At 39.4% G+C, this 27,400-nt stretch overlaps 2 protein-coding genes across 9 annotated transcripts in view; both read left to right on the forward strand.

The window, feature by feature from the left end:
* The window catches only part of ovch2 (ovochymase 2), a 31,483-nt gene extending 24,312 nt beyond the window's left edge, over nt 1-7,171 (forward strand). For 5 of the 6 annotated variants that reach the window (XM_062967745.1, XM_062967744.1, XM_062967747.1 and 2 more), the window contains 5 exons: nt 73-145; nt 345-540; nt 1,783-1,934; nt 4,022-4,187; nt 5,633-7,171. In XM_062967745.1, the coding sequence (XP_062823815.1) occupies nt 73-145; nt 345-540; nt 1,783-1,934; nt 4,022-4,187; nt 5,633-5,652 (607 nt within the window). In that variant the 3' untranslated portion in view covers nt 5,653-7,171. The remainder of the gene's footprint in view (nt 1-72; nt 146-344; nt 541-1,782; nt 1,935-4,021; nt 4,188-5,632) is intronic. The other variant, XM_016995603.2, reaches the window with a different exon arrangement.
* Nucleotides 7,172-9,713: 2,542 nt separating this feature from the next.
* LOC100563617 (NADH-cytochrome b5 reductase 2) lies at nt 9,714-26,780 on the forward strand. 3 transcript variants are annotated; one of them, XM_003224178.3, is made up of 9 exons: nt 9,714-9,842; nt 16,293-16,439; nt 16,700-16,772; nt 19,890-19,996; nt 21,116-21,245; nt 22,208-22,291; nt 23,752-23,837; nt 25,760-25,859; nt 26,512-26,780. In XM_003224178.3, the coding sequence occupies exons 1-9, from the start codon at nt 9,828-9,830 to the stop codon at nt 26,682-26,684; spliced, it is 915 nt and encodes a 304-aa protein (XP_003224226.2). In that variant the 5' UTR covers nt 9,714-9,827; the 3' UTR covers nt 26,685-26,780. The 3 variants fall into 3 exon arrangements, with proteins under 3 accessions (XP_003224226.2, XP_062823822.1, XP_003224227.2); XM_003224179.3 differs by lacking the exon at nt 9,714-9,842 and adding an exon at nt 15,723-15,766; XM_062967752.1 differs by lacking the exon at nt 16,293-16,439 and having other exon boundaries at nt 9,756-9,842.
* Nucleotides 26,781-27,400: the final 620 nt, after the last annotated feature.

The following is a 27,400-nucleotide window of genomic DNA, read 5'->3' on the forward strand; positions in this document are numbered from 1 at the left end:
AACACAAATACTAGTCAGAAGCTGTATAATTAAAGGAATCCTGAAATCTTTTCCATTGTATTCCATATAAAGGGAAAAGTACAAAGATCTTTGGAAAGTGGTTGCGGGGGCCCATGACATAGGAGATCAAGAACAAAACAGTCAGGTTAGTGCAAGTTATTCCATTTTAGAGAAAATAATATCTTTATCCGCAGGAGCCAGAATATCATTATACTTATACAAAACTTGACATGCATAGGTTTTATTTCACACATACTTCAAATAATTGCATGAACCAAATTAGATACATCCCCACTGAGGATGTCCATCTTCTCCTATAATGTGGCGTCTTTTAATTTTTCTAGAAAAGAGCAGTGAAGCAGTACATTCTGCATCCAGATTTTAATGCTACAATGACAGATGCTGACATTGCACTAGTACAATTGACAGAGCCTTTGAAGTTCAACCATTATGTCCGTCCTGTCTGCCTTCCTAAGAAGGATGAAAAGTTGGAGCCTTCAAGGCTGTGTATCATAACAGGATGGGGCATTCAGTATGAAGGTGAGATTTCCCCTTCCAGCAGCAATGCTGTGCTTATCCATTGAGCAGAACTTTGCTTAGCCATTAGGAGTGAATAAAAGGGAGCTCACTGGTGTAAAACAACCACAACTAGTGGTTTCCATGTCATTGGGGTGGTGAATACATTTTGGGTTTTAGTCTGAAACTCCTTTGTGGTACAAACTGAAACCAAGACTCAGCATTCTACTGACATGAAAGCTACCAGCCACCACTGTTGGAAAATATATAAAGAGAAATTGCAAATATGATAGGAACAACTGGCATTATTTAAAATAAGCTGGTGCTATTTTGTTTTTGCTGGCATTGAAGGACAACTTTGATTGGGGCAATTTGTTGAGGAATGCACACTGGTAGTGAAGTGGGTCGAGAACTCAAAGTGGATGGAGTAATCCCCACCCGCACCCCTCCCACCCGATTTTCTTTCTTTCTATACTGTTTCTCTCTCTCCCTCCCTCCCACATTCCCTCCCTCCCACGCTCCTCTTCCATGCCCAGTGGGCTGCTGTTGGAGAGCAGATCAGTATGCAATGGAATATCACTATGCAAAGAGATTTATTAAAACTCACAGCGTGAAATTAGTCTAAAGTTCATAGGAAATGTGGTGAGGACTGCAGTCTGCCTATCTGTGGCTAAAAAGAAATACAGGGTGTCCATAAAGTTTTTTTTTTTACCCCAGGAAGATCAGATTAGCTCCCACTCTGTCCACTTTCCATAAAGACTTGAAAACTTGGATGTTTCAATGTGCCTTTGAATAACAGTTTAGCTCCCATACAGGTCTGCCCAGCTCTAATTTATTGTTTTGGTTCTTCCAGCACTTTACTTCCAACCTCAACTCTATAGTTCTGCATTTTGCACAAGCCTTGTCCTGCCTTTGCGAATCTGAACATGCCCATTTTTTCTGGTTACTGGTTGTTGATGTCAATTGATGTGTTTTTATGATGTTTTTACTTTTCTGGTTTTAATTGTTTTAATTATATTGTGTATTTGTTATATGTTTCAATTATTTAACTTTTAAATTCTTGTCCCTTTGTAAGCCGCTCGAGTCCCTTCAGGGAGATGGTGGTGGGATATAAGAATAAAGGTATTATATTATTATTTATGGACACCCTGTATATTTCCCATTCACCCATATGTAAGGGTTCAAAAGATGTATTCCTTATATCAAGAGAGTTTAAATCTGAACAACTAAATTTCTTACTTTACATTTTCTCCTCCTTGCCTGAAGATGGAGAAAAATCAAGAAAGCTTCACCAGCTTGAAGTTCCTATTTTGGTTTCTGAAGAATGCCAGCGATACTACATGAATCACTCTGGCAGCGTGACCAAGCGGATGTTCTGTGCTGGATTCCCATCTGAAGGGGGAAAGGATGCATGCACAGTAAGCCACCACCTTCTGGTCAGCTATGAAGTCACAAAGTCTGAGGTTCTTATATGGCCAGTGGTTCTCAACTTGTGGGTCCCCAGATGTTTTGGCCTTCAACCCCCAGAAATCCTAATAGCTGGTAAACTGGGTGGGATTTCTGGGAGATGTTGGCCAAAACACCTGGGAACCCACAGGTCGAGAACCACTGCATATGCATAAATGCTGGTTTTGATCTACAAAGCTCTATATGGCTTAGGTCCAGGATATCTGAAGGATTGTATCTCTCTTTACAAACCTGTCAGATATTTATGATCAACTGGAGTGAGCCTTTCTGTCTCAAGCACATTTGGTGGGAACACGGGAGAGGGCCTTTTCGGTGGCTGCTCCCAGACTATGGAACTCCTTCCCAAGAGAGACCAGGAGGGTCCCATTCTTGCTTGCCTTTGGGGGAGGTTGAGGGGCACACTGTTGGAGCAGTTATGGGTGGGATTGTGAGTTTTAAATGTACATTTAATTGTATTTATTATATCTTAATTGTAATTTAACTTTATACCCAAACAATACGCTCTCTTTCGGAATCTCTAGGTCTTCCAAGGTGACTGTAAAGTCAACTTCTAATGGAAGCTGGCCATAGAATTGCTCTGGAAGATGTGGAGGCTTCTAGGCAGATCATATTAATCAAATAAAAAAGTTAAAACCAAAAACATGGAGGGCCAACTGCATAAGCATCATAAGAAAGTCTAAAGTCAATGCATTTTTCCTTTGTTTTCTGTTCTTTTTTCTGCTTTCTTGTTCCTCTTTTTTCTCCCTTCCTTCTCTTGCTGATTCTGCTTTGTCTGTACTTTTCTTCTGTATGTTTTGGAACATTTCTAATACAGTGTATATGTATGTTTATGTCTGTATGTATGTGTGTATATGGTAAAGATTTTCCCCTGACGTTAAGTCTAGTTGTGTCCAACTCTGGGGATTGGTGCTCATCTCCATATCTAAGCCAAAGAGCCAGTGCTGTCCGTAGACACCTCTAAGGTCATGTGGCCGGCATGACTGCATGGAGTGCCGTTACCTTCCTGCCAGAACAGTACCTATTGATCTACTCACATTTGCATGTTTTCGAACTGCTATGTTGGCAGAAGCTGGGGCTAACAGCGGGAGCTCACTTCACTCCCTAGATTCAAACCACCAACCTTTCGGTCAGCAAGTACAGCAACTCAGCGGTTTAACCCACTGTCCCACCGAGGGCCATATATATATATATATATATATATATATATATATATATATATATAAACACAACAAAAATGAAATTCTCCCTGAATATTAGGAAGAAGTTTTTAAATTGAAATTATTTAAAAGTATCATAGACTGCCTTGGACAGTGGTGGATTGTCCATCTTTTTCAGGTGTTCAAACAGATACCAGACAAGAATCTTTCAGAAGTGCTTCAGTTGTGGATTTCTGCATAGAAGGGAGTTAGATCAAATGATTCTTGTGGTTCCTTCCACTTCTGTGACTCTATGACAATATAAGGTTCCTAATTGCAAGGTGATTTCTTGAGGTGCACTCATCTGTAAGCATCCCAAAAAGACCTTGAAGCCTCCCTATTCAATGTGAGATGGGTCAGGGATGGAGAGAACAAGCACATTGGGAATGTACCCGGTGCCACCTACACAAACTTTGGCATTCCTTGTTCAGATGCACTGCCTCTTATCTCATTTAGAAAAAAAAAATTCTTTCATGAGATAATTTAATTGATTTTGTAAAAGAGAAACATTTGATATGGTGGGCCTGCTTTGTGATAGAAATTGTGTAATATAGTACCCTGTGATGTATCCTTCATTGGTCTCTCTTAACATGCAAACACTCCAAGAACAACTGTCTGTAGACCTCAGGAGGCAGAAGCAGTATTATTTCTGCTTTGTGGATTGCTATTGTTTTGAGGATAGGAAAGTGAAGCAATAAGCATAAATCCCAGTGATTTGATATTTAGATAATGCTTGTGTCACAGTTTGAGGGCAAATCAGAATATTCAAACTACTTTTCTTTTTGAAAATCACACCCTTGCAAATCAGCGATGTTAATCTCAACCACATTTCTTTCTATTAGGGTGATTCTGGTGGCCCATTGGTTTGTCCTTCAGAAGACTCAAGCTACTACAACCTTAATGGCATAATCAGCTGGGGCTTTGGCTGTGGAAGGAACGGCTATCCGGGAGTTTATACAAATGTTGGTTCTTTCACAGATTGGATTGATCAACACATCTCTGGTAACAGTAAGCATCTATTTTCCTTTTAGCAATGAAATCTACTGCAATTGATAATAACATCCCCAAAACTATTTCTTAGAATGATTGTCTAAATCCTCATTTATTTATTATACATACTCCTTATATAGAGAAAAAAGTCAATGAGGGAAAAGTAGAAGCAGTTTCAATGGGATATATTATTTTATATTGAGAATATTTCTAATTGAAAGATGGGGCAGAAAAGAGGCATATAACCAACTGACCATACAGAAAAAGAACATATTTTCATTTTTAAAATAAATGCAAACTATAGAAAAATATAAGCAAACTTTTAAAATGTAAGCATATAGAACAAAATAAGCAAAAAAAGGACTAAAAATACAGATAAAGAATGAAGTGTACAGACTGTATGCAACAAGTAACTAATCAATGCAAAATAAGAGTAGAGAATGGGAAGTTAAGCATGAATCACAAAATGTATTGATAAAGACCAGGGTTTGACTTCCTGCTAAACCTTGAAAGCCCAGTAGCTAAATGTGGGCAAGTGGCACTCCTTAAACATAGAGGATGGGCATAGCAAACCTCCTTTGAACATTTTTTCCAAGAAAACCTTAGAATAGCTTCACTATAAATTGGAGTTGACTTGAAGGCATATATTATAATTTTTAAATAATGACTACTCTTTTATGCAACTGTTCTCCTCTTGTTGTTCTGTGTACAATATGACATGTTGCAGCTCAGCAGCAACTCACTATGAAGAAGGAAATAAGAAGCTGCCTGCACAGCACTTTTGGGCTGAATTCCCACATGGGCTCTTTCTCAGTTCTACTATCCTGCCCTGCTTTGACCCCATTTGCATCACACTCATCCATTTTAATCCAAACTCAAATTGCTCCTGACAGTCTTACAGTTCCCTCACCCTGAAGTCATGTCAGTACAAAAGTATATTTCACCATGTTTAAGTGTCTACTGTACTGGATTATTTTAGGTCACACAAGCACAGTAGTTGTGTTTTTTTCATCCTGGCATGCATGCAAATATATGTAGATCTGCAATATTCATATATACCAATAGCCTTTCTTGCTTTCTTATCATTCTTTCTCCTGGCCTGTACTCCCACTGGCTGATTTGTATAAGGCTCCCCTCACTGGGCTCCCTTGCCCACCTCATTTTTCTTTCCCCCCTGAAACCCCCAAAAATTCTCCAATCCCATGTGTGTGAGGCTGAGAGAATGTGACTTGCCTATGGTCAGCCATAACTGAAGAGAAATTTAAATATCAGCCTCCCAGATTCCTAGCCCAATATTCAAACTGCTATACCAACACTATCTCCAGTTAGGATCGGGGTAATGCTTAACTAATGATATCCTTAGCAAAGTTTGCTCTATACTCCAACTAAGTCGTGATCTTTATTGTTAATTAAAATGTTTCTTCACTATTTCTATTTGCTGTTTATTGTCTTTGTTTTTTCAGACTCATCAAACAAAGCATGAACATTTTCATGTGAATGTATGCTTTCAAAACAAGCATCGTATGGAAGTATATTCTCTGATTCATCTATATGCGTCCTAGCAATGCTACAGACAGAACTCATGGACCGCATTTGTCATACATAATTCAATAACATTTTTTAAAAAGTTCAGCTTTTGCGTGGGGAAACAATATCTGTATGGGTTTGAAAATCAATGTCATTTCATGTGGTAAAACAATGATATCTATGGCATTTTTCCTCAGAGATGTAAATCTCACAGAGTTTTGTAAGGCATATTCCCTAGTGCTTGGAAAGGCATAAAATTGCAAATGTGGAGACACTTTACTAGGAGTAAGTCCTAGTGAACAGAGTTACTTCTGAGTAAACATGTTTAAAATTGGTTAACAAGTGATTTTTAAAATGTTCATAGGAAACATTTTATTACAGTAAACATGTAAATGTGCATATATTATTTTCACATGTATTGATATGCATTTTATCATACATGAGCAAGATTTGATTCAGAAATGCAAAAGAATAAGTGACATTCCTGTTCCAAGCAGGTGAAGGACATCTCACCCTGAAAATCACAAGTCACTCATGAGAAGCATGTTTTTGATCTTCTCTTGCTCCATGCATAAGCATCTTATAAGGGGGATCTGCATATCCACAATGGGGAAATATAGTGTCCCAGATTTAATTGTTATGCCTACTTATATTTCTGCATGCACTGACTATTACCTAGGTCAGTTTCTCAAACTGTGCTCCTCCAGATGTTTTGGACTTCAGCTCCCACAGTTCCTAACAGCTGGTAAACTGGCTGAGATTTCTGTGAGCTGAAGTCCAAAACACCTGGAGGAGCACAGCTTGGGAAACACTGGCTTAAGTAGTAGCAGAAAGATTAAATGAATAAGGATAGTTATTAGAATTTTTCAAATCTTCAGACACCATTGTCCTATAATAAAAGTAACTTTATGCTATCAATTAATGAATGAGTCTGGATATATTTGAAACAACTTATTAAGTAAGAGGGAGAATGTGTGGAAGGGGTTCCAGCATAGGCATGGCTGTTAACACCCATGCCTTACCCAGCACTTTACACAAGTGAAAGAACCCCATCAGGTATGAGCCAGTGGCTGAAGCATCTAGGCCTGGGGCAAAGAATAGTGGAACCCATAGCAAGAAGCTTATAGGTGAAAAGCCTTTATCTGAGCATTTCTACAAAAGCTATATACCTCTTGTTGCTCAGACCTGAGAGGATGGGCAACAGGAAGAACTGGTTGGTTGGCTGGGTTTACTGGAAAAACCTGAAAGGGAGATGAATTAAAACAGTGGCAAAAAGCAAAATCTCTGACCTCTGACTTGGCTGATAACACAGCCTTTTAACCCCAACCCACTCCTACTTTTGCTTCTGGTGTGAGGAGGTGGACCTCCCTGACAAGTCTGGTAGTTTTAATGCAATCATTACTTAATGTTGAGAGTTAGTGCCCTACCTATTAATCAATACCTTACCTATTAAAAATACTATGAAAACTCCCAAATGGTTGTTTTGTCCTTGGGTCAATTACCTATTTGATGTCATCCTTCCGGAGGTAATGTAACAATGTATGATAGGACAAAGAACCAACCCATCTGTCCTGAAGCATCGCTGAGATAAATGTGTGCATGTTCTTTGGTATATCATGAGGAGATATGATTCACTAGAAATGACAGTAACTATTAGAACGGTAGAAGGTAGTAGGAAAAGATGACCTCAGCCAAGGGAGCCACCGCCCTGAACCAACAACACCTGAGCAGGATAAGATAACAATAATAATAACAACAACAACAATAAGAAGAAAACTCTATTTATCTTCCCCTACCATCTCACAAAAAGCTACTCAGGCGGCTTACAAAACAGCACATATTGTGACATAACAAAAAATGACTTGGAGGTCTCTCATTCATAGGGTTGACATAAATTGAAGTTAGTTTGATATTATGTACGGTGGTTGTTGTTGTTGTTGTTGTTGTTGTTGTTGTGTGCCTTCACCTCATTTCTGTGTTATGGCAAGCCTATCTTGGGGCTTTCCTGGCTAGATTTATTTAGAGGGGTTTGTTAGTGCTGTGTCCTCTGAAGAAATGTGATGTGCTCACTGCCCAGTATTTCCAGGGCTGAATGGGTATTTGAACTCTGATCTCTAGAATCTAGTCCAACATTCAAGCTGCTCCATAGTGCTGGCATTATATATTCATATTGGTGTTTAAGAACCATCAAAGTGGAGTGGTTTGAGAGTGGGGACGACTCCCACCATAATGACTTGTGGGTACATAACTGTGTAGATTGATAATGACACATATTGCTAACTGTAACCACACGGCATTGCATTGATTTATGCTCACTTTTATGTTCTACTAGCTTGGGTACCTGGTGTTGCCCGGGTTATTTGACAAAGTCAGTGTTTGAATTGCACAAAATGCATAAGGTTGTGGGTCAACTGCAACTCACATAATGCCAGGTTAACTCCGAAAAATTCCATCAGTTCTTAAAGTTATGTTGGGCATGTTTGTTCTAGATGCATCATTGGTGGGGTTCAGTGTGCTCTCTGGCTGCAGGGTAAACTACAACTTCCACTATGGTGAGTCAGCCCCCTCAAACCCCTCCAGTAGGTTGAGTTAGTCAAGGGGGTTCTGTGTGCCAAGTTTTGATCCAGGTCCATCATTGGTGGAGGTCACAATTTTTCTGGTTGTGGGTGAACTACAACTCTAAGAAAGGAAGGTCAGTTCCCCTCAAACCCTCCAGTAATCAAATTTCGGCATGTCAGGTTTGTGTGCCAGGTTTGGTCCAGATCCATCGGTGTTTGGGTTCACAGTGCTCTCTGGATGTAGTGAACTACAACTCCACTAAATCAAGGTAAATTTTCCTCAAAGACCTCCAGTATTTTGGTGGTCATGGGAGTTCTGTGTGCCAAGTTAGTTCCATGTCCATCATTGGTGGCGTTCAGGGTGCTCTTAGATTGCAGGTGAACGATTCAGCCCAGTACCAACAACCCCTATAAATCATGGTGAATTCTCTCCAAACCTCTCAAGTATGTTCAGTTGCTGATCAATTTCTCTGTTTGCTGTGAGCCATAGAAAATAATTGGAAAGGGTTAAGGGAGAGGCAGTGGGTGGGGTCATGCAAATTCCACACCAATGGAGAGAGTAAGAAACACTGGGATGTCTGTAGTAGAGGAAACAAATAAAATCTAGGATGAAATGGTCCCTGTATGAAAACCTTCACTAGGGTGTTGGGCAGTGTGGTGTGTGTGGAGGACATTGGCAGGGCTCTTGGACATGTTCATAGTGCTGCTCACTGTAACCTGCAATGTCCTTGGAGGGAGGGCCGTTGGTGTCTCCTGAGTAGTGGGAGCTATAGATGTTTAAGGAGGCAGGAGCTTGTCTGTGTAAGTGGACACCTCAGCCACATACACAAACATGTTTTCACTTTTATTATGTGTATCGATTTTGCCTTGGACCTCCTCCTAAGCTGAAAAAGCGCCTTACCTGTACTACAACTCCCCAGCGGCAATCGTCCAGATACAAAACAAAATGGATAGATAGAATGAGCCCCTGAGCCCAATGGTAGGTAAAGGTAAAGGTTTCCCCTGACGTTAAGTCCAGTCATGTCTGACTCTGGGGGTTGGTGCTCATCTCCATTGCTAAGCCGAAGAGCCGGCATTGTCCGTAGACACCTCCAAGGTCATGTGGCCGGCATGACTGCATGGAGCGCCGTTACCTTCCCGCCGGAGCGGTACCTATTGATCTACTCACATTGGTATGGAGCTGGAGCTAACAGCGGCCGCTCACGCCTCTCCCGGGGTTTGAACCTGGGACCTTTCGGTCCGCAAGTTCAGCAGCTCAGCGCTTTAACGCACTTCGCCACCCAATGGTGGCGCCTTACCATGCAATGCCAGTGGCCGTCCTTACTCAGGCAAACTCCTGCAATGCAATGCCAGTGGCAGCCTAGAGCAAGAGGGAAAGGGAAACTTGGCAGAGGCAGCAAAGCAGCAATGTCGCAAAGGAGGGGAGAGTGCAGTTCAGGCAGGCGCCCTTTGCTCTGCTGGAGGGGAGGGGCGGGGAAAGAGAGGGAGGGACCCGCAGGTGAGGGACCTGGGCGCCCCCTCCCCTTTCCTGCCTTGCCTCTACCTTTGCCTTTGGGAGAGCCGCGCGTCCGTCATGGAGGCTGCTTGGGTGAGCCAGCCTCGTCCCGCTTTTGGACGCTGTCGGGTTTCTTGCTGGGAAAGGAAGAATTCATTGCAGAGCTGGGATGGGGGGCGGGCGGGCATGGGGAGCCGCTGCTTTTGGGCTCCCCGTTGGCTTGTGCTGTGGGAGAAGCGGCTTCCCAGGGATCATTCCCCTTGCTTAAAGTCTAAGCAAGTCAATGCTCCCGGTGGCCTTGAATGCGGGGTTTGGGGCGAGTTTGAAGGATTTCAGGGTGTTCCTTCCAAATGTATGTAGACCTGTTTAGCAACTAATAGCACGGGCATGGGCAAACTTCGGCCCTCCTGGTATTTTGGACTTCAACTCCCACCATGGTGGGAGTTGAAGTCCAAAACACCTGGAGGGCCAAAGTTTGCCCATGCTTTGTAATAGCAGCTGTGGTTATAATGTGAAGGCGAAGTCTGAAGAATCCATGTTATAATAATGGGTGCATCTCCACTGTGGAATGAATGCAGTTTGGCACCACTTTTAACTGTCATGGCCCAAATCTGTGGCTGCGTAGGAGTTGTCATTCCATTTACTTACTTAATTATTTCGGGAATTTCTATGCCATCTTTCTCATGATGGACTCCAGGTGGCTCACAACATAATTAAAACAGACAACGTGACATAAGCCATCTGTCAAAACAGACTAGAAAACCAAAAAAGTTACAAGGATACTCCATAGCATCAATCATCTTAAGGTAAAGGTCAAGGTGATATCGAGCTAGAATTTGGTTTTCCCCTGACTTTAAGTCTAGTTGTATCCAACTTTGGGAGTTGGTGCTCATCTCCATTTCTAAGCCAAAGAACCAATGTTGTCCGTAGACACCTCCAAGGTCATGTGGCCAGCATGACTGCATGGAGCGCCATTACCTTCCCGCTGGAGCAGTACCTATTGATCTACTCAGATTTGCATGTTTTCGAATTGCTAGGATGGCAGAAGCTGGGGCTAATAGCAGGAGCTCACCCTGCTCCCTGGATTCAAACCTATGACCTTTCGGTCAGCAAGTACAGCAGCTCAGCAGTTTAATCCGCTGCGCCATCGGGGGCTCCATTCAATCATCTTATAAATGGTTAAAATTCAATTAAACTAAAATACAGTAGAGTCTCACTTATCCAACACTCGCTTATCCAATGTTCTCGATTATCCAACACATTTTTGTAGTCAATGTTTTCAATATATTGTGATATTTTGGTGCTAAATTCGTAAATACAGTAATTACTACATAGCATTACAGCGTATTGAACTACTTTTTCTGACAAATTTGTTGTATAATATGATGTTTTGGTGCTTAATTTGTAAAATCATAACCTAATTTGATGTTTAATAGGCTTTTTCTTAATTTTTTTTTTTTCGTGTCAGGAGCAACCGGAGTTGCTTCTGGAGTGAGAGAATTGGCCGTCTGCAAGGATGTTGCCCAGGGGACGCCCGGATGTTTTGATGTTTTTACCATCCTTGTGGGAGGCTTCTCTCATGTCCCCGCATGGAGCTGGAGCTGATAGAGGGAGCTCATCCACACTCTCCCCGGGTGGGATTCGAACCTGGCAGCTTTCAGGTCAGCAACCCAACCTTCAAGTCACTTAGTCCACTACGCCATCTGGGGGCTCCGGCTTTTCCTTAATCCCTCCTTATTATCCAACATATTTGCTTATCCAACGTTCTGCCGGCCCATTTATGTTGGATAAGTGAGACTCTACTGTACCTCTAAAATTCCTTGATGTCCATACAAATCTGGGACTCAATAAAATCAATGAAAAATCTTTTTCGAATAGGAAAGTCTTCATTCCTTTCCTAAAGGACATAAGGGAAGGAGTTGATCTGATTTGCTGAAGTGGTGTCAAGAGGGATTAATTCTACAGCATAAATACACTCAATGAAACAGCTTAACTGGGAGAAAAGTGTATTAAATATGATTAAATGGCTTAAAGTGGGCACACCAATAAAAAAGCATGCACATTTGAAATAAATAAAACTCCAAAGACTTCAATAAAAAGTCATGTTTTGACTTGGTCCTGGAAAGAAAACATCCTTTGTGCCAATGGGACTTCCAAAGGGTACAACAGCTAAGAAGAAGCTTTTTTTTAACACACATGAGAACAATGTTCTCACCCTTCTATGCAAACAGGTATGTCACTATCGTGTTCTTGAAAATTGTTTCTTGAAGACTCTAACTTGGGCTGTAAGAAAAAAAAAATCCCACCAACTTGAATTGCTTACTCGTGTGGTAATCATCTGTGGATGTTTGGGGGCAATGAATTAAGTAGCTGCTAAAAGGTACAGCTCACAGAAAATCGGGGAGTCTAAATTCTAATTCATGCAAGTGTTTCTGACTAGGAAAGCCAGGAGCTATTTCTGATTTACAATCAGCCCTCCATATCAGTGAATTCATGGCTTGAAAACATATTTTTTAAAACTCCATCAAGCAAACATTGATAGTGCCATTTTATGCACCAATTTGCTATGTCATTGTATATGATGGGACTTCAGTTTCCACGGATTTTGCTATCCACTGACAATGGTGGTACTAGAACTATACCCCAGTGGATAACCAAGAGTCCACTGTATACGCCATTTTGTATGTGTCGTAGTTAGATATTACAATGTTATGTTAGAAAATAAGTCTACAGAAATAGTGAGATTAATTCACTGCTATAAAATTGAGAGGCGAATTGTTTAATCATTCAAGTGATCATTAATTAATTCATCAATGAAAACAGTGTGAGACCAGACCCCGAGATTTACAAAGAATAATGTGGAGGTTGTCAGGGGAGCACATTTTGCTACTAACACCTTCAAAGGATTTCTTTTCATCCTTTTAAAGTTTTCTGCCACACAGTTTTCTGGTCTCACACTGTTTTCATTGATGAATTAATTAATGATCGACATGGACTACAGAGCTAATATTGGGATTTTTTGCCTGGGAATGGTGACATGTCTGGATACTTTCATGTTGGGGAGGGCTGTCCCTAAGTGTGGGAACTCACTTGGCAACATCTTCAATTCAGTTGGTTACACAACAGCATCTCTTTTCAATCCCACCAGTGTGTACATTTCACTCATTCCTCAATTGCCTTGTTTGTTAAAAGCTTAGTAAGGAGTGTTTTATTTCAGTGCAAGAGCATTGAATCACCACAGATGAAGCAATAAGTGGATTCTTACAAAAGGGCAATCTCAAGCCAAAGTGGTGAATTATTAATCAAAAAAGAGTTGAGAGTCTCCCAGCATATGCAGATTTTCTTTTGCACAGATGAAACCTTTCTTTAATCCCAGTCATAAAGTGTGATCTATGAAGACCAACGGCAGAGCAAAATTTCTGCACACAAGAGCCAGGGACTAAAATTCAATGTGTGATATTTCTAGTTTAAAAATTGCGTGTCTAGCAACTCCTTTACTCTTTGCATCCATCTTGCCTTGAATATTGGTTTCATTTTCAAAGAAGTAGTGGTGTTAGTCTCCTTCAGCATTAAAAAAGGAAAGTTGTGGCAGATGGAGGGAAAAAAAGAAAGAAATGTGGCAACACTTTTAAGATTAACATGAAATTCTCACTGCTGCAATCTTTTCAGAGAACGTTTCAAACCCAAGGAAACGGACTTGGGTAACCAGATGTTTCATTTTCATATATGTTTTCACTAACCGACCCTTATAAAGATCTTAAAGACCTGTATTACCTTATCCAACCCTTTGAAAATTTAGGGCAAGGGCCATGAAGTGTGACTCATGAAAAAACTTAGTCTAGAAACCTAATAATGTCTCTGTTGTATCATCTGGGAAAAATGGGTTGAGATCCTGTATAGGGAAGCATATCGCAAGGTTCTGCACAGGTGAAAAAGAAAGGTTTCTCTGCTTATCCCCAACTGATTCCCTTTCACCCTCCACCTATGTTTTAGTTGCTGTAGCCTCCCTCCATGATAATTTGTTTGTGTTTGACAGCAGGGCATCTAGTTGTGTTCCCATAACTAGACACACAGTGAAAAGGCATTGCCTGGATCCTTTAGGGCAGTGGTTCTCAACCTGGGGTCCCCAGATGTTTTTGGCTTTCAACTCCTAGAAATCCTAATAGCTGATAAACTGGCTGGGATTTTTGGGAGTTGTAGGCCAAAAACATCTGGGGACCCCAGGTTGAGAATCACTGCTCTATGGGTCCTGGAAGATGACATCATTGCTACTCGTAAATGACCATAGTGAGAATTTTTTATCTCCCCCTCCAACTAGACAGTAAATTAATGTTTTAGCTGCAGCAGCTACAAGATGTTTTTGGATGGAAATTTGGTTGTGTGAGATTGGTAGAAAAATCTGACCGTCATAGTTCAAAATGATATATGCATGTGTAAACTGGACTTATACTTGTATAGCAAACTCATGGAAGGTTTATTAGAAGTGAGTTGAATAGTATTGATTGCAGTTAAGTAAACGTTACTTAACTGCAATCAAGACTTACTTCTGAATCTATAGAACACAAGATCTTCTATCAGTTTGCTCTAAGCTCCCACCTTATCAAACCCTATCTGAAAACAATGAACATCAAAGATGAAGAGAGACGTGGTTGGACAAACCAAGAGAAAACAAAACCAGGGAGTGATATGAAGAGGATTTTTAAAACTTAATTATTCAAGAGCCTAGATTTGCAGAGCAGTTCATTGCACCTCACACCAAATAATAGTTTTATATAATTTTGAATTACAATACTTTTACTGTAATGTACAGTGTAGAATATAATCGGTAGAGTAGATGAAATACAAAAAAGAGTCACAATGCACATATTGATCAGTATGGGCACCAATCTTTTGGACCCAAAGACTCTGACATTCTGAGAGAACCATGCCTGCTTTAGATAGACTTGTTTATATGTTAAACAAACAAATTATTTCTTTTTCACTCCCTGAGACTTCCCTTTTCTTTTGCATTCTCTCTCTCTCTCTCTCTCTCTCTCTCTCTCTCTCTCTCTCTCCCCCCCAATAAATAAATAAATAAATAGCTGTTTTCCTACTCCACTGGCCCTGGTCTTCTATTCCAGAATATTCTTTATCTCTCCCTACTGTCTTCCCAAATAAATCATTCGATTTAATTTACTTAAGAATACAGCCAGGTAATTTATTACCTCTAATTCTAATATTATTTATCTGGAAGCAAAGACACCTCTCCACAAATGTGACAGAAGGAAGGACACCCACCTTAACAAATTCTTATGAATTCTATTGACCTAATTAACTAAAAGGAACCCCTGGTGGTGCGTGGGATAAACCGCTGAGCTGCTGAACTTGCTGATCGAAAGGTCGGCAGTTCAAATCCAGGGAACAGGGTGAGCTCCCACTGTTAGCTCCGGATTCTACCAACTTAGCAGTTCGAAAACATGCAAATGTGAGTAGATCAATAGGTACAACTCCAGCAGGAAGGTAATGACGGTCCGTGCAGTCATGCCGGACACATGACCTTGGAGGCATTTACAGACAACGCCGGCTTAGAATGGAGTTGAGCACCAACCCCCAGAGTTGGACACGACCAGATTTAATGTCAGGGAAAAACCTTTACCTAACCTAATGAACTAAAACATATTTTTTTTATTTAGATATTAATTGTAGAATCTAAAGCAATGGTTCTCAACCTGTGGGTCCCCAGGTGTTATGGCCTACAATTCCCAAAAATCCCAGCCAATTTACCAGCTGTTAGGATCTCTGGGAGTTGAAGACCAAAACATCTGGGGACTCACAGGTTGAAAATCACTGATCTATAGAGTCAGAAGAATTGCAATTCATATGCTCTAATGAATAAAACCTGGTGGATTAATAACAATGAATTTATCAGTGTATTAATTCAAAGCTCTGGTCTTCACCTGTAATAGGACATATTGAGGGACAGGTTCTTGGCTTTTGTAAGAACTGTTTGACAATGTTATGGACTAACTCAGAAGATGGTAAGCTCTCCTTTGTTAGACGTCCTTAAATATATGGTTTTCAGTCAGATGTTTTAGGCATAGATTTCTACATTGATAGGGGTTAGATTAGATCAACCTTGGAGGAATCTTATCATTCTAATAAGTGTTTCTATCCTTACATTTTTCCTAATCTTAGTAGATATTGTAGGATGAAAATGTTCTTCACTTTCCACAGCTCTTGAAAAATTCAAGGGTCAAATCCTCCTTAGCCATGAGCCAAACAGTTCTTCTCTGTAGAAATAATGATTATATAGCACAGAGTTTCTCAAACTGTGCTCCTCCAGATATTTTGGACTTCAGCTCCCACAATTCCTAACAGCTGGTAAGGTGGCTGGGATTTCTGGGAGCTGAAATCTAAAACATTTGGAGGAGCATAGTTTGAGAAACACTGGTATAGCACATGCTGTTTCTTTTCCAGCAAAGTCTTCCAACAATTGATTAAAAAAAAAAACCCTAGCACAAATTTATAGTGGGAATTTTTTTATATCTTTGTTTCCCCCTCTAGAATATCTCTTTTTTGATTGCTGGGGTGGTGGTGGCGGCATCTACCATGCTGTTGCTTTTTAAAGCAATGGGACCCAAGACAAAAAAAGCTCTGGTGACCTTACAAGATCCAAATATCAAGTATCCTTTGCCTTTAATAGAGAGAGAGGTGAGTTGTCTGTAATGTGATTTGACAATATAATCTACTTTTATGAGACTTTGTATCATACCATTTGTCATTCAAGGTCTATCTATTCAGAAAGGCAGCAGCTGTTTAGAATGAGATCATTTTAACTAATCCTGCCATAGACTGAGCTAGGGACCTTTCTTGTGGATTCAGCTCCTCCCTGAAGTTTGCAAAGAAAGTGTAAACCTTCTTTGGATTGTAGCATGGTTTGTATGATAAAGTCTCATTTTTTATTTTAACAGGAGATTAGCCACGATACCAGGAGGTTTCGATTTGGTCTACCATCATCAGAACACATATTGGGCTTACCTGTAGGTAAGTCTAGCCGTGTCTTATTTTATAATTGATTTCTCAAATAAGACATTTTCAGCCATGATCCACACAACCTGTACTGCCTTCCGATGGAGTTTCCCTGATATTGTAACTGCTGAGTTCATTTAAATTTATGTTGGACTGTCAGAGAAAAGTAGTAATATGCAAAAGGCCAGAATGTAGTAACCCTGGTTTGTTCATTAGGGTCTTCTGAGGTCTGGCTACTTCTTTCTGTATAAACTCGATTAAGGTTTCTTTCCTTTCCATTTTAATTGTGCTGGAACTGTGATCTTGATTTTTGGAATTGTGATGTACACTTACGCATCTGGCAAGTAGGATGTTAGCTGTCCTGTTTTAAACTCATTATATACATTCCTATATGCTCTTTGTGTAATTTTTCCTTTAGCAAATGAATCTATTTCCATATGATTTCATTTTTGTGTATGTGTATTTTATTAGGACAGGCTCAGAACAGAACCTTGCACTTTAATTCTTACGGTTTTTACTGAAACCTGATTTCTTTTTTTAATTGGAATTATTGAACAGGGAGGGTGCAAGGGTTGCTTTTGTTTGTCAGGAAGAGTCAAGGGTGCCCTTTAATGTCTGTGATGTGCTATGGCAGTGGTTCTCAACCTGGGGGCCCCAGATGTTTTTGGCCTACAATTCCCAGAAATCCCAGCCAGTTTACCAGCTATTAGGATTTCTTGAAGTTGAAGGCCAAAAACATCTGGGGGCCCAGGTTGAGAATCACTATGTTATGGGCTCAAACTTAATTGAACTGTGGTGTGGCAGCTCAAGATTGCAGGAATGTTGCAGTCCAGTTTGTCTAAGTTGGGCTAACAATTTTTGACATGGGTGGAATAGCAAAATGGTAACCTGAACATTTCATTGCAGAGATTGGGTCAGCTCTGCACTGGTAGTGAGGTAAATAAAATTTGTTTAATATACAGTATTGTAATGGGCACATATTTTATGGCAAGCCAATCAAGCAATGGCTTCCTGTTATAATCAGCAATGCCATGCAGTAAATCCTGCATAACACCAAGAGGCAGATTTGTGGCCAAAATAAAATGTCACTAGAGATAAACTAAAGCTGCATTTTGTGTAGACCTTCCTAGGAGTAAAGCCCTTTGAACACAGTTGGACGTAGTTCTGAATAAACATATGTGGGATTACACTGTTAGGCTGATATTTAATTGTGTTGTGCAAACATGTGAGGCATCAAAGTATGAGCTATATATCCCTTAGGCTTAAGGGAAGGTTTTGTGGTTTGTACGTGTTCACATGCAGGTATAATTTTCTCTGGCTGTACTGCTCAGGTTCATAAGACACAGTTGGTTAGGGCATAATGTTTTTAAGGAAAGTCAAATTTTTGTCTGTTCTGAATTAATTGATGTAGTCATCAGAAAGTGAGAGTAGTGGTTTCTATACATTCCAACTAGCCTATAAATTACAGTAAAATACTCACAGATAAATCAGTGGAGTAGAAAAACATAACCAGTAATCAAGTATTTAAAAACTCCTCAGTGGTCAAAAGCCATATTTAAAGGCCATCCTATTTTAAAATATCAAAATTTTAAAATTTTAAAATATCAAAAAACCTCCATAAAGAGGTTCCTTGCAGCCAGTTAATCATTAAATGCCTGTTTGAATAGACATATCTTTGCCTGTCGGTGAAAACAGGACAGACAGGCTCAGTGTAGTCTTTCATGAAAGGTTCTTTCCTCAACAGAAAGGCTTGTAATGATGGCAAGATGAAGGAATAGCTGACTTCTGGGGCACTTAAGACTTTCATTTAGGGAGAAATAGTATTTCAGATCATATGGTGTTTTTTGAGTTTTTAAAAAAATATTTCATCATAATATATAATGCCCTTGTTTTTAGTAAGAAAAAACCCACTTTATTTGAGATCTGAAAAAAATGGTAAAAATAGCTGACCTGTCAGGTAGTGAAATTTTACAAAATATATCTATGTTTCAGTCTGTTACATGTCAAACTTTGCAAACTATGATCTAAATCCAGTTGCTAGTTTCAACTAGAGTAGATCCATTGAGTTGAATTGTTGGGACTTAGCAATAAGTTACAGTCAAGCTACAAAATGTAATTTGAATGGAGGCACAAGGAGTGCTAACTCGAGGAGCTCTCCATCAGAAATCCACTTATTTACCAAGGGATAGAAAAGAGGATTGGTCCCAGGGCCGGATTAACCCAAATGCACAATTCCATGGGATGGATCATGGCACAGGTAGGTCTTTTCTGAATCCCTTACCCCATTCCCTATCACCATCTGACCTATTTTTTGTGTTTTGCTATGCCAAACAATGGACAGATAGTGACTCAGTAAGTGTTGTAATGAGAGTCTCCCTCAAGTACTGGCCGAATGCCTACATCTATTTCCTACAAAGATTGTTGATAGCAGGGACTTGGTCAGTGGTTGGTGGAGCAGCTCCTCCAAATACAGTAGAGTCTCACTTATCCAAGACTCGCTTATCCAAGGTTCTGGATTATCCAAGGCATTTTTGTAGTCAATGTTTTCAATATATCATGATATTTTGATGCTAAATTCGTAAATACAGTAATTACAACATAACATTACAGCGTATTGAACTATTTTTTCTCTCAAATTCTGTATAACATGATGTCTTGGTGCTTAATTTGTAAAATCATAACCTAATTTGATGTTTAATAGGCTTTTCCTTAATCCCTCTTTATAATCCAAGATATTCACTTATCCAAGCTTCTGCCGGCCCGTTTAGCTTGGATAAGTGAGACTCTACTGTATTATACAAGTCTTGATCTGGCTTCATCTGCCACTCATTGCTCTGAGTGAGATGGTGTGGTGCATGGTGAGTGAAGCACTGGCACAAGTTCTAAGTTGGCTTCCCAGCTCAAACTGGGAAGGCAAGGAAGGATTGACTCATAGTTTTGGACTTTGAGGCCGTGGCTCACTTGCTTTCTGATTGGTAGTTGGTGAGACTTCTGGAGGTCCTAGATGCAGAAAATTGGTCCTTGACTCACTACAGATGTCCGCCCACAATTATTCAGCCTATTTAGCCCCATAATACACACAGAACAATATTGTCGATGTGTGATAGTGGAATGTACCTTTTCCCTCTCTAGGCCAGCATGTATATATCTCTTCCAAGGTTGCTGGAAACCTTGTGATCCGGGCCTACACTCCAGTTTCCAGTGATGAAGTGAAAGGTTATGTAGATTTAATTATTAAGGTATGCTTGAGCGGCTATTTTGAAGGTAGGCTAATCACATTTTTTAAAAGTTGCCTCATTTCTCATGCAAATATGCATCCAATATTTGAAGCTTGAAGTGCAAGTGATATAGTGACATGGAAAACAATTCATATTCTGGAGTGGCATTATCCTTAAATTGGTGACTCGAGAAGCATGACATAAACAACAGCATGTTTTTCTTCTTTATGTACTTTTGAGTTGATTTGGAAGTAGAGAATGGCAAATAAATAATGGAAATCAACCGCCGCATTTGATATCATAGTTGTGCCACTAGAAGGTAACTTACCCAGTTTATAGTAAAAATGAAACAACAATCATAGTTTATTGGATAATTCATTCAAATGAACTTTGGAAGGTGCTTTGAAAGTTTTATTACTTCCTTGTGTATATACTATCTGTTTATTTATTAACATTTATACAATGTATCTGTTTCACAAAACAAATATAATATTTAAATGCAGTATACAGGATGGCCAATTGCCAGCAATCCTGGGAATTATAATACAAAACACAAATGTTTTGTAAACATCTGTTAGCCTAAAATTAATATCCAACAGAGAAGATCAGTGAACATTTGTTAAGGCCACACTGAAATGTAAGTTACAGTTATTCAGGTTGGGACCAACAATTAGATTTTAGTTTAGATGTTATCAGATTGTCATAGACAATTCTGAGAAGCTTTCATCTTGTGCACTTTGGCAATACTCTTAATTCTTATAGGGACATTTTGTAATGTATTCTGGTGTTACCTGATGTAGAAATCATAAAACACACATATTTATAACGTGGCTATGGATCAAAATCTTATCTGGAAAACAAGGAAGGTTTAAGTCCTCTGAATTCAGAGTCTAAAGTACAATAGGGTAGTAGCAGGTGAGAAAGACAGTGTGGTGGTATGTAATACTTACAACCACACACCAAGCATTGCAGTGATAGTTTGTTACATGTAATAAAAGATGGGAAGCTAGGTTTTTTTTGGGGGTCCTGTTTCATGCTTTGTGTAATGATAAATAATAGCAAATGCATTTATTCAATTCAATTTGCTGTAATATGAAAGTATAAATATTGCTATTGTTGTTTTGCCTGTTTCCCAATTAGGTTTACTACAAAAATGTTCACCCTAAGTTTCCAGAAGGTGGAAAGATGTCCCAACATTTGGACAGTATGAAGGTTGGCGATACCATTGACTTCAGAGGGCCTAATGGGCTCCTGGTATACAAGGGTTCAGGTATTATAATGCCACAGAATGCACATGTTAGCAATAGCTGACAGGATGAAGAAATACCCTCCCTCCAATAATTAAATTAGGATTTTTTTTCAGCCATTACTGTCTGATAGTCATGGTTGTGTTACCTTTTTGAACAAAAATTAACAGTTTTGTGGAAAGTGGTGGGCCTAAGTGGGACATCAACATGGAGGGAGTGAGGTGGCTCCAGGGTCTTCTGCTTAATTCATTTTGGACTGATTGTGTGTGTCTCTTTATCATTCAAGTGATCGCAAGCTCCACTAGAAACTGAAATACATCGTAAATTATTTATTACATTGTCAACTTCACTCCGACTTTCTCTTGAAAAGCTGTTAATACCTTTCCTCACAATGCCATTTGCTGGTGCTTTTTTGACACAGCAGTAAGTAACTCTGAATGGTGGCATGATCCTTTCAAAGTGTGCATGGAATTGCAGTCTTAAACACTTTTTACTATATTTTATTTGCTGGAGATAAAGCAAGGTAGGGCTCTGTAGAAAGTTGGTTATGGCTGAATTATCTGTTAAGTAGAGCAGGAAGTAATTCATGCAAACAAAAATAGGTGGAACATATTTAATAATGGATTATACTCTAGCAGATCATATTACTTAACTGGTTTGGTCACGCAGTCTTGAGCAATCTGTTAAATAAGAGGCATATAATGACTTAGACCAGTGGTTCTTAACCTGGGGTCCCCAGATGTTTTCGGCCTTCAACTCCCAGAAATCCTAACAACTGGTAAACTGGCTGGGATTTCTGGGAGTTGTAGGCTAAAAACATCTGGGGTTGAGAACCACTGGCTTAGATCCAGAGGTGCCTTGTGTGAGTGGCAAGGCAATCCTACCAAATTCTCCCATAGGCTTAGTAGCAGTTACTAAACAGTGTTGCAATTGTATAGATTCTTTTTTTATCTGCACTGACACTTATAATCTCACTTTCATGCAGGTAAATTTTCTATCAAGCAAGATAAGAAGTCACAAGCAAAAATAAAGTGTGTAAAACACCTTGGAATGATAGCTGGAGGAACAGGTGGGCCACTTTCTTTGTTTTGAGAGTGTTCTTAGCTAGAGAACAGATAGGGTTGAAAACAAGTCAAATACAAGATGATATTTTGGCCAGAAATTGTGCAGACGGGTTATACTTTCTATCACTGATTTCTGATCTTCCTGTGTAATAAAAGCAGTTTTGAGGCTATATGGCCAATGAGGTCATAGGAAGTGCATTTGCAGCAAAGCATGATTCAGCACCAAGAGGTGGTGCTTGATTTTTTTAAAAACTCTCTTTGGACTCCTTCATAGTTGATAGTTCTTGGGAAGGTTCTGGAGCACATGATGGCATTTAAATTCTAGTTCAATGGTTCTCAGCCTGTGGGTCCCCAGATATTTTGGCCTTCAACTCTCATGAATCCTAACAGCTGGTAAACTGGCTGGGATTTCTGGGTGTTGTAGGCCAAAACACCACAGATTGAGAACCACTGCTCTAGTTTTTAGAGAAACAGGCAATCTTAAAGGCTTATGTCTGTTATTGGCTAGAGAATACTTTGATTAGTGATCTACACTAGAAATTGGACAGGAGATGTATGTGCCTGTTGGTTTTGCAGGACATCTCAGTCAATTTTTATTCCATTGCTTAGAATACCTTTCTCAATTTCCTGTCTGATTGCTTTTCCGTTGTGGCCTTATGGTGTTTATCATGTAATATTTGCTTCTGGGTGCCATTTATTTAAATTTTGTAGATGTGTTTTTAATTAATTTGTTCTTAAACTTTGTAATTATAACTGTGTATCTTGTTAGCCACTTTGCACATGATTTGTAGTGGGAAAAGTATTTACAGTTAGTAAAGTTAATAATGCTATAGTTATCACATTAATCTTTAGGAAATTTGAGGCTTTCCTGTTCCTTGGGTATCTGGCATTTTATTGATGTACTTGCTTAATATCAAGATTTTTTTCTTTGTGTCAGGAATGACTTGAGAAAATGCAAGTTGCTTCTGGTATGAGAGAATTGGCCATCTGCAAGGACGTTGCCCAGGGGATGCTCAGATGTTTTACCATCCTGTGGGAGGCTTCACTCATGTCCCTGCATGTCTTTGGAGTTAAAACTGCATATTAAAAGTGTAGGACAACACTAGAGCTGGTGCGGTCTATCAATGCAATTTTCTGAATCAGTGCCCCAAATAACCCCAGGAACAGGCCTAAAAACGAAGACACAAAGAATTGTTTTTGTTGGGCTGTGTAATCAAAATATAGTGCTTTATGTTTTTATGTTTTTTGGTTGATCACATATCAATCTTGGATAAAATAGCCTAATCTTCTCCAATGTGTTACATTTGTGGAATGTGTTGGAAAACAGTTCCCATTATGCCATCAAGTCTTGGGATGATAGAGTAATATTTGGAGACTAGGAATTTTGGGAAAAGGCCGATCAAAACAAATGTCAGAAATATTTCTCCTTACAGAAATGGAAAAACCTAACCTTTGGTTTTGATAGGTATTACTCCAATGCTTCAGTTAATCCGTCACATCACAAAGGACCCCAGTGAAAAAACAAAGTGTTCCTTGCTTTTTGCTAACCAGGTGAGTAGTCCTCTTAAATAACACAGAAGCAGCTTATAAGTCTTTTGGAACAAATGATTGTCCAGTGTTTTTTGGGCAACCCAAATGATGCTGCTGTCATTCCTTATTGTCCTGAGTTTGTTAAATTTTGAATATCAAGGATTTTTCCTTTCTGGGGCAGGATAGTAGTAATGATGCCTGTGAGAGAGCCAAAACAGTAGTCGTAATGATAGCACACCACACAAAACATATCCCCTGTGGCATGCCAGGATAATATCTGTGATGCATTAATATGCCCTTGTTCATAGTAGTCTGGAATATCAATCAGGCCTGAAGAATGACTGCATCATATGCATTGCAATCTCTTCCTGCTGAACAGGTAGATAAGAGTCCACTCGTATGTGCTTCAATATTTTACTGGCTTAGTTCAAGATACGAGAAAATGAGCCTATATTTTCCATGTCAGTTGGGGAAATTAGGAATTGAAAAAGACCATGTTTTTAAACTATTGAGTTTGTGCACACATTGTTCTAATTATATGTGCATAATGAGATCCGAAAAAACTTTGGGCAAGATTCCCACCCAGCTTCAAAGTTTCCATGTGCGTGGCTCTGGCATCATATGTAACTGAATTGCTGATTAAGGTGTGAGTGTTGGTATGTTTTCCGGCACAACTGTTAAAAACTGAATGTGTGAAGGCCCTGAAAAACTGGATTACTGGCCGAATGCTAACCACTGGCATTCTCCTGCCAAACAACTGGTTAGCAGGGTGTTGACTTTTTGTAAAAAATATGTCTATGTGCATGCTCTGTTGTATTTGGATACACTGATTTTTTAGAAAACTGGTGTGTGGGAAAGTAACGTTAGGGAAACACCTTGCAGAAGACATTGGCAAAGAAATATATAAAGACTTTTCCTTCATGATTCAGTGAGTGTGAATAAACCAGGGGTTTGATGCAGGAGAATACAGGGAGAGAGTTGATCTGGCAGATTTCCTGCAGGTGAAGAGAAGAGGGAAGTGGAAAAGATATTTTGTTTTAAGTATCAAAGTAGTTAGTTGAAGGATTTGGAGAAGAGTTTCAATTCCAGGGAGCTCCTGGTGGTGCAACGGGTTAAACTGTTGAGCTGCTGAACTTGCTGACCGAAAGGTCGGTGATTCAAATCCAGGGAACGAGGTGAGCTTCTGATGTTAGCCCCAGCTTCTGCCAAGCTAGTTCGAAAACATGCAAATGTGAGTAGATCAATAGGTACTGTTCTGGCGGGAAGGTAACAGCGCTCCATGCAGTCATGCTGGCCACATGACCTTGGAGGTGTCTACGGACAACACTGGCTCTTCAGGTTAGAAATGGAGATGAGACCAACCCTCAGACATGACTAGATTTAATGTCAGGAAAATCTTTACCTTTACCTTCAATTCCAGATGCCTCAAAGAGGAATGTAGTCTTTTCTCTTTAGGCAATTACCTAAAGATCGGATAATGAAAGTTTCTTTGCTCTGAAAGAGCCCTTTGATTGAAAAAGCTATAATTCTTTGCCCTTTTGGGCATGGTGTCCTAAGGGACATCAGCAGATTGCTTACAATCTTGTATAATTTTATCATTTTTACTTAATTGGCTGAGCAAAATGACTTTAATATATGAAATTCTCAGAGTTAATAGTTGGCTGCTGGTTCTGTGCCATAGTCTGAACTCCAATGCTCACTGTACTTCTGTTGATGTAACCTGAATGCTTCTTGCTTCCCAGCAAAGATGCTAAGCTGCTAATCTTTGAGATGGTTGTTGAGCATCCAATCTTCTACAGTGCTAACAAGGTGAAACTGTGTGGAGCTAGTGAAGATAAGAGCAATAATTCACAAAATTAGTGTGAGATGAAACTGTAATAAGCATATCTGTACATGGTGCATATTGAGAATCCATGAATGTTTAACTGGCCTTGTATTGATAGACAGAGCAAGACATATTGCTAAGACCAGAACTGGAAGATGTAGCAGCAAATCATCCAGAGCAGTTTAAGCTGTGGTACACTTTGGACAGACCACCTCAAGGTAAACTGCTAGCACTTACACAAACTAAAATAGCCCTCTTTCTTATATGCAAAGTAATAAGAACAGAATTCTTCTGCAAGTGCACAGTTCTGTGGCATTCTCAATGTACTGTGCTATGAAGGAAATTTCTATCAAGTCTTTAAGGGTTTGTGAAATTAGATTCCCTTTGCAAACATGTGGAATGAATAATGTAATCCTGATTGATATTGCCAGGACATATATCTCCCAAGGACTCTTCCAAAACAAAATATCATCTCAGTGGTAATGTAAAAGCACCATGAGAAGAATTTCTACATTTATGTTGTGATTGATAACACATTTCACAACAGTGACATTTTATTTTGATACAATGGGGAAAGAAACACCTGCTATCAAGATTAACTATGTGTTCTGACTTATTTATTTTGGTGAGAGAGAGGCTGAAGAGAGGTATTTATATATCGGTACTCTTCAGTGGAAACTTAAGTGTTTCTTGAATCCTGCATTTCTAAAGGAAAAAAACAGGGGTAATTATTTAGTTCAGTTGATTTTCTCAGGTTTCCATTTGTATTTGTATTGCTCTCAGTTTTCTACAAGTGAGGAGATAGTGCCAAGTAACTTATCTGAAACAAGATCCCTGTTTTTATCATTTTATCGGCTGTTTTTATTTCAGGATGGAAATATAGTTCCGGCTTTGTTACTGCAGACATGATAAAGGAACATCTCCCTCCTCCTGGCGATGACACACTGATTTTGATGTGCGGGCCTCCACCTATGATCCAGTTTGCTTGTCAGCCAAATCTTGAAAAACTGGGTTATGCTAAAGAAAGCACTTTTGCTTATTAAATTTAGAGTTGTATATTTCATCTGTAAATGGCCTCCTGTAACAAAGTTTAGATATTTGACATATGATCAAATAAAGAACTCTCTCTAGTTCATGGATTTCTTATTGCATTCTCCAATTTTAGTTTACACATTAATAGTACAATTATATACATGTTTAAGCAGCAGTAAATCCTATTTAGTTTTATTCGATTCAGTGCCATTTTTCATCAGTGAGTGTATGGGGATGCACTGTAAACTCATAATAGGCTATTTTGGAAATTAGCTCTATTCATCCTTAAAGACAGTTCTTAACTTTGTTGGCAGATTGCACTTTACCACACTCTGAGATCTTCATTTCCTTAATTAAAGAGTTTGGGACAATGTGTCTTACTCTCAACGTTTACTAATATGAAAAAGTGCCTAAAATTATATAGCTGCTTCTGTGTAACAAATGCAACTGTTTTTATGTCTCTTTATTAAGGGGAAGAACACTGAACACTGTTTATGTACAAAGTAAATCATTTTACAGCCTGCTCAAAATCTGAAGTCCTTATTAAGAAGGCAATCCTTGATCCCCCAATATAACAAAACCTGCAAGTGTCTGAAAGTTAAAAAGAGAGAGTAGTCCCTCCACCCTATAGTGGTCCTCTTGACTAACAGACCTTTCTGTATCTGGATTTTGACATGACTTCAACTGCATTCTCAATGAAACCCATCCTTTAGTTATAGCTGGAAAA

The sequence above is a fragment of the Anolis carolinensis genome, chromosome 1, assembly GCF_035594765.1.
Source record: "Anolis carolinensis isolate JA03-04 chromosome 1, rAnoCar3.1.pri, whole genome shotgun sequence".
In the NCBI taxonomy this organism is placed as follows: Eukaryota; Metazoa; Chordata; class Lepidosauria; order Squamata; family Dactyloidae; genus Anolis; species Anolis carolinensis.